Genomic DNA, 7,980 nt, shown 5'->3' with positions numbered 1-7,980 from the left:
CTTAACATTAAGTTTTTTTAGAGTTTCGCTCACATTTTTTGACATAGGTAATGTCATGCAGAATAACCCAAAACCGGAGCGCGTTCTCGGTCACTGAAAAAAATTCAAAGTACTGCAAAAGAATGCATTCCAATGGCTGAAATCAAATGACTAACAAAAAGTGATAAAAAGAATGCAATCCAATGGCTGAAATCAAGTGACTAACAAGAAATGACTAAAAAAGTGATTTATGAATCATAAAAAAAAATAATGAAGATTAATTTTTTTTAGTCTTAGTCAGGACTACTAAAAAATGACACCTCTGCGCTTCAGAAGGAAAATACGGACGGGGGTCCGATATGCATTCCGCTGGGACAAAGCGGGCTGTAACAGCAGTGACAACCCTGCTGAATTTACGCTCACCCACGTGCACGTCGGTTGGTGTGGGTAGTGCAGCGAAGGCGCTTTCAGTTACATCCGCGAAGCCTTTACAATCAGCTTTAGAAAAGTTGACACAGGTCCGGTGATCCTCGGAAGCAAAGTCGGCTCGTTTATCAATCGAGATGATTATGGGCAGATGATCTGATGCTAAATTCAGGATAGGCCGCAATGATACGCTGTTTAACAGATCAGCACTGCAGCAGCTGCCCATAATCCTGGTGGGTGCGTCGTCGTGAATCATCAATCTGCTCAGCCAATTGTGTGCCCCTACGATCGCTTGACAGGCTTGAATGCCAAAGATCGTGGTGCGCATTGAAGTCAACAACTACCATACGGTTTTCACCTCTGAGGAGCGCAACTATTTCAGGGTGATATCCTACCGGGCAGCTGGTGGCAGGGGGTATATATACGTTGAATATATTTCGAGCTCGACATCGCCTGACCAGATCAATACCCTGACATTCTAGGATGGTATCCCTGCGGTCGATGTCTGCTTCGATAAGACGATACTGCACGGTGTGCTGTGATGAACGCTAGGCCACCACCATTATTTCGCGCGCGATCTCGACGGTACACGTTCTATCCGGCGCAATTCAACAATGTTGAATTGCCGTGCAGCTTCGTCTCTTGGACCGCAAGTATTAATATTCCGACCCATGAAGACTGTTAGCTCCTCCATCTTGCTCTGAAAACCGTTACAGTTAAATTGTAAAATCTTCGTATGCCTAGGGAGACTTATTGGAATGTGGGGTGTTAGTGACGTGTGTTGCCGGGCCGCTACATGCTGTGCTTGCTGTTGCTGTGGCTGTTGCCATATGGTGTTAGTGGGCAGCGTCGCAGTTGGAGATTGCTGCCGAGAAGCACAGCATGGGCCCTCATAGTCCCTCGTCCAATCTTGCGTGCTGCGCAGTCTTGAGCATGCCCTAAAGTGACACCAGCCAAGGCAAGTGTTGCAGTTGACTGATGTCACATTACGGAATATCCTGGTCAGACACACGGTGCAGATTGTCGGAGGAACTAGGAATTGTTGCCGGTGGCGTGTGGGTGGTGAAGCAATGGTATCAGTGGTGTGGTCTGTTGTGTCAATGGTATTGTCTATTGCGTTGTGTTGTGGTGCGATTGTGTTTGTGTTGAGTTGCTCAGGCGGACTCTGTTGTGCCGTGGAGGCAGCTCGATTAGTGCAGCAAGGGGCCACGAACGCGGTGGTCCACTGCCTATGAGTCGTAAGGCCTGAGCAAACTAGGAGATGGCTTCACCCATTGCTCGTGTTGCTCCTGACGCATAGTGTAAGATTTGACCCATCTAGCTGCTTTTAATTCTGTAATTCGAAAACTATTGAAGATAGATCAATGAAATTTTGCACAAGGTACATTATAAGATAGGCGATGCTTTTCAGAAAAAATTGGTCATTTACAGTTACTGTCGCGCCACCCTATTATATAACTGCAATTTTTAAAAAGGCATAAAACTGAAATATTTAACTAACTACAAAGGCTAAAATGCCCAAAATTGATATTTAGGATTTCCTTATAACAAGGAATTATAAACTGACAGAAATGGACTTAAAAATAAATATTTTTTTTTTAAGTATGGGTGTGGAAAATATCGATAAAAAAGTCAAGTTGTGTCAACAAAACTCCATTATAAGTTCAATATTTCTTGCTCTATTTACAAAAATGAACCATGAGGAATTCGCTTCTCATAAAGCGTAAACGATTTTCGGTTGAGATAAAATCCAAATGAATTACTCGAAGAAAATAAAATTCCTAGTAGGCCTGAGAAAAGAACATTTCATCAAAAACTGCACTTTCCAGCAGCTAAAATTGAGTTGTTTAAAGTCTAAGAAGAGTGGCAAATAAACTGAGATACAAACTTTATCGAGTAGTGGCGGATAACGAGTTTGCGGGTCTAATGAAATTAATAAATTGCTTAAAATAAATTTAAGTTAACATCGTTTTACTTTAACATGAAATACTCAGTCCTAGTTTACTAAAATCCCAAAAATGTATATTCATTAAAAAGAACATACCTAAAAAATAAGACCAAAATGGTATTTTAGCAATTGTTGCATAAATCACATAACACCGACAAGTTAAACACTGGTTTCAAATATACAATTCTAAATATTATTGCACTTGGTAATTTTCCAAATCAAACCCCGTCCCGCTCTAAACTTTGATTTAAATTTTTTAGTTGTTATTGTTTCGTCTTTATCAGGCATTTCTAAAAACATGTTTGACGTTGTTTTGAAATTTGGCGACATAAAATAATCTAATTAATATTTTCTCCTATTTTCTTCTATAGATCTCCGAAACAACAGCCGTTGATCGGGTAAAACTCGAGTCATTCCGGTACGTAGAACCTTGTCTTCAGGTTCACTCCATCAGTGAACAAGTTGCCACAATACGTGTCAAAGCTAATTTCAACAACACCAGCCTCATTTGTGCGCGTGTCCCAATGAGGAATAAGGACGTTGGAACCAAGGAGCAATTTAATAAGGGGCTCACGAGGCTATGCACTATTATCCATTACATTAATTTGAGTAGAAACTCGGTGCATAAGTACCATTTCGTGTATAACTTAATTCATGAATGATTTCGTGAATGGGCCTACTCATAAACGTAGTATCAGTGTACTTTGCCCAATCTAGAAGCATGATCATATTGCTGTTGGCGCAAATTAATAAGTATTTTCAACATCACTTATATATCATCGATATTGTGTGGATCCCAAAACTGTTTGGGTTTTATCAATGCTACAATGCGTCAAATCCTGGAAAAATGTAAACGTACGTATTGTTAAATGCAATAAATACCTCATCATAATTCGATTCAATAGTAACATCTTTGTTGACGGCTAGTAACATATCACCAACTTTTACTCCAGCCTTTCGATATGTAAAATACAATAAAAAATTAAAAAGAAAAATTCCTTCGTACTAAAGATTAATCGCAAAATTACCGCTACAGCATTGGATTCTTCACGCAAATCGGATACGAATATACCATTGCCCACTTCGACGTGTTTTCCGTAAATTACCATAATACCAAGGAAACCCTCTTTTTTAACTTGTACTGAGCGGGCGTTGGGATACAGCTCGAATAAGAATTTTGTCTGTAAAACAGCATCAAAAGATGTAATGCCGTTTCTGAAATAAGGACTTTTTATGTATGTATTATACATACATCATCAACTTCTTTAGGGAACTTCTTGATGGGCTTTACGGAAATTCCTTCGTCATTTTCTTTCCGGCGGGATGTAATGAGTATAATTTTTTCGCAGTCGATATTTTTGAATATCACGGATGCATTTAAATGACAACGATTCTGTAGAACATTGCCGTTCACCTCGAGTATCTCGTCCCCTGCTTTTATATCCAATGAGGCTAGTGGACCATTGGATTTGATGCCAGCGACGAAGCAAGCCATTTTTCTTCTATCTGTATGACCGGCCAAAGCTAAGCCTAGTGACTGATTCGGCGCACGCTGCACTTCAATCTTGTGCAGGTCCTTCATCAAATTGTAACGTTTTTTAATTTTCGCTACAATAATTAAAAACTTAAAATATGTTCGCGGTCTACAATGAGCATTCGATTGGTGGAATACATACCCATCGTGTATCCGAACTCATCGGGTTGTTCCTTGTCTCGTTCCTTCTCCTGTTTGTTGAGCTTACAATTACCAGCAGATGCCCGATCGATCTGTAAAAGGATGGACGAATTATTTAATAGATCCTTTTAAGCAAAAACCTTACTACAATTAAACAGGGCCCGAATCGATCGAGCGCAACTCGAATCGAAATTTGGTTTTGAGATCACGATATTCGATAGCGAGTATGCTTCGCCCGTTGAAATTGTATTGTAGAGAAAACAGCTGCCATTTTGTTTCAATCGATTCGAAACGAGTAATTACTCGATCACGAATGCCGCGATTCGGGCCCAGGTCTACAAACTTCACTTCNGATAGCGAGTATGCTTCGCCCGTTGAAATTGTATTGTAGAGAAAACAGCTGCCATTTTGTTTCAATCGATTCGAATTACTCGATCACGAATGCCGCGTATCGGGCCCAGGTCTACAAACTTCACTTCTTTTTTTTTATATGAGGGGTTTCCGATGTTTGTTTGTTAGCTGAACTCGATTCTGGGGTCAAAAATGTGCTGGACACCTTTCTCAGAAACTTGACATGCTAGAGACTTCTACTTAAGCTTGAATTAAAGCTTGACCGACAACGAAAACACTTTGAAAACAAGTTTTGCATTGTGGACTGAAAGCTGTTCGCACCAGCTCAGTGCTTTCGTTGACATTTCTTTCATCCTTTGTTTACAGTTTTGCTATGAAAAAACAAAACCAAAATCTTTTTTCATTTTCTTATTTTTAGAAACCTATTCCTTTTATTCATATTTTAATTTGGCCAGCCAATTGGCAATAAATCCCAAATAGCATATGTAAGATGAAATATGACTTCCACTTCGATAAGTATATCAAGAAAACTAGTGAAGACACCGATTGGAATGAGTGGAACGTGAGTTTTCAAGTAGTTTTCAGCGAAAACTGTGCTCGAATCGTCACATACGATATCCTTCTACTCGTCACTTAAAAACACATTTTTCGGATTATGACATAAGTGAACGTACTTTTTGTCCCATTTAGCTGGGCTCGAATCGTAACATCCCTTCACGGATCGAAAACCATACGAAAGAAAAATACGTGATACCGTCAGTCGTATAGGCTGAAAACGGGGTAAAGAGTACGTTCACGTATGTCATAATCTGAAAAATGTATTTTTACGTGACGAGTAGTACGCTATCGTATGTGACGACTCGAGCCCTGGTTTTCGTTTGAAAGATTTCACATGGACGAAAACACAAGTTTTAGGTCGAAAACCAGTTTTAGCCACGAAAACATGTTTTCGATAGCAGTCAGAACATGGTATTATCCTACAATAGGTATACACGTAAGTGTCAATCTAGTTAGATAACGGAGCCCGCGTACGCTAAAAACTTGCACAGTAGGGGAAATTGTGAGAGGAAAGTGACATTTTATTTTGAGGGGAAGCTGTTAGTTTCTGCTGGAAAAATTTTTGCCAACATCAATTTGGCAACAGAAAAACAGCTGATCAAAACCAGCTGGTAGGAACTTATGCAAGTCACATAATTGAATTTGATGGTTTCGAAGTTAAAAGTGATAAAATGCGACAAGTTAAACTTCTTAGAACTAAGTAGTTATTCCTTTATAAATAAACTGTGTCAGGATAACACTTTGTGATGAGTTTTCGTACGTTTTAAATTTTATTCAATCAGCTGTTCATCTAACTTGCAAGTTTTTGCAAATTTTCTAACCACGTACTATTAGTTGGGTTCCCTAACTCGCAAGAAGTTGCAAGATTTTACAGGATTTTACCAGAAAGCGTTCCCGTACTCGGTTCTCTGGCAAAGTAGGGGAAAAATGGGAGAGTAAAATCGGTCCTCTCTTTGTCAGAAGTTGCAAGATTATACCCGAAGAATTTTTGCTGGTAAAATCTGGTAAAGTGTCAAACCATCAGCCGTTCAAATGATGTCAAATTTGAATATGCAAAAACAAAAGTGCATCTGCATTTTCATCTTATTAAATATATCCCAGCGAAGAAATATTAAGTATTGTAAGTATTTTTGTTAATTTGTTGGAGTATTTGAGCAAAATTCGGAAGATTGTCAAATGATAAAAAAACTGCTATGTGAACAAAAAATGGCGCCCACGGTGTATTTGACAGTTTTACAAGTTCTTAACCGAAAAGCATNCATCTGCATTTTCATCTTATTAAATATATCCCAGCGAAGAAATATTAAGTTTTGTAAGTATTTTTGTTAATTTGTTGGAGTATTTGAGCAAAATTCGGAAGATTGTCAAATGATAAAAAAAACTGCTATGTGAACAAAAAATGGCGCCCACGGTGTATTTGACAGTTTTACAAGTTCTTAACCGAAAAGCAGTCCCGTACTTTTTGGCTTTTCTATCTTTCGCTGAGAGCAATTTTGATTTTTGACAGTTTTACAGGTTTTATCCAGAAAAGTTGAGGGACGAAACTATTCTAGATATTTTTCTCTTATGAGAGAACAGATGCCATTTCGCCGGAATTTTTCTGTTGAATGTTTTTTACTGGAGATTTTAAACGAACGTACCTATTGACTATAGTATGTAGGTATATGTATGTTTGTACGTACATATTTATCTTACAAAGTAATTTGCACGATTTTATGTGCCTAATTACATTACCTCGTAGCCAGCTTCTGTACGGATTCGGCCAGTCATATCCCGTGTATCCTCTTCATCTTCGTCGTTGGCTGTATAAATCGCTGAAGGTTTGGCACGGATGGAGGCAGAAAACGCCGCATTCCTGGTCGCTTCTTTCGGAGCCATATTCGGCTTATTCGTCGAGGTAGGAGGTTCTAAGATAAAATATTATTATTTATATGTGCAATGAATTGCATTTAGGTACCTGGAGCGAATTTAGACTTAGCTTGAACGTATCCATTCTCACGTTGATCACGCTCATTCGATTTCTTCTCATCCTAATTACCAACGAAAGGTAAATGAAGTGTAGTTTTTTATTTCAAATTTAAGGTCAAACAATTGAGTACCTTTCCATAAGTTTGAATTTCCAGATTTATTTTAATGCCAGCATCTTTGATATGTTCGATGACAGCTTGCTCTGTAGCATTTCGAACGTCCTTATTATTTAGGGATAATATACGATCGCCCACCTTACAGTATATTGTAATTGTAAATAAAGCTTGCATGTATAAACTCGTGATATTTATATTTAAATACATACATACGTACATAGTAAATTCCTAGCGAAACTTTTTTACCATTAAAGCCTTTTAAGTTCTATAATCAGCTAGGTTTTTAGTATATAAATTGCCATTCTAAGGCATTTTTTTTCGTTCCGCCCTATAAACTGCTTATATCAACTTCCTGTACTAAATTTTCAAATCGAAAATAAGAGCTAACGGTTGTATTTAAGTTTGTTGCAACCTACATGTTTTTATAAACATACAAAGCTACATACTAGGGATGTTGCGGATGTGGAATTTTAGACATCCGCGGATGCGAATGCGGATGCTGATGTTTAAAAGCTAACATCCGCGGATGCGGATGCGAGTGCGGAGGTTAATTATTTTTAATAAATAATTTAGGTGAGTTAATTATGTGGTTTAGGTAAATAAAAAATGGAAAAGTTAGTAGTTTTTAACTCAACTTTTTCACATTCCATTTTATTTTAATTTCGCTGCGCGGTTTTTCAACAGACCTTTGGCAAATAATATTCATAGTTACATTATTCTTACCTAATTAAGGGTTACCTTTTAACGTGCAAATAGTCGATTCTTTTTATAGCTACCCCTTGAACATTTCCGCTGGAATTGCATATTGGACGATCTTACTCTTTGACTTTAAATTACAAAAGAAGGGAGACGTAGGGGGACAATTTTAACGTAGCATCCCCACAGTCAAAAAATATTGGCTACAATTTGTCATTTTGTTTGCCAGATAAACGTTTTATATCAGTGCACTTGCACAATAT

At 38.2% G+C, this 7,980-nt stretch overlaps 1 protein-coding gene across 1 annotated transcript in view; it reads right to left on the bottom strand.

Moving 5' to 3' along the window:
- Positions 1-7,159, bottom strand: part of inaD (inactivation no afterpotential D) — a gene marked incomplete at its 5' end in the record, with an annotated part of 75,488 nt that extends 68,329 nt beyond the window's left edge. Inside the window, 7 exons of the mRNA XM_017611424.1 lie at positions 3,236-3,307; positions 3,382-3,534; positions 3,606-3,961; positions 4,030-4,120; positions 6,672-6,844; positions 6,895-6,967; positions 7,037-7,159. Of these exons, the coding sequence (XP_017466913.1) occupies positions 3,236-3,307; positions 3,382-3,534; positions 3,606-3,961; positions 4,030-4,120; positions 6,672-6,844; positions 6,895-6,967; positions 7,037-7,159 (1,041 nt within the window). The remainder of the gene's footprint in view (positions 1-3,235; positions 3,308-3,381; positions 3,535-3,605; positions 3,962-4,029; positions 4,121-6,671; positions 6,845-6,894; positions 6,968-7,036) is intronic.
- Positions 7,160-7,980: the final 821 nt, after the last annotated feature.

Source organism: Rhagoletis zephyria, unplaced genomic scaffold (genome assembly GCF_001687245.7).
Source record: "Rhagoletis zephyria isolate East Lansing unplaced genomic scaffold, Rhagoletis_zephyria_1.1 Rzeph_scaffold_00404, whole genome shotgun sequence".
NCBI lineage: Eukaryota > Metazoa > Arthropoda > Insecta > Diptera > Tephritidae > Rhagoletis > Rhagoletis zephyria.
Note: the sequence above shows the minus strand (reverse complement) of the source record. Positions and strands in the feature narration are given on the sequence as shown.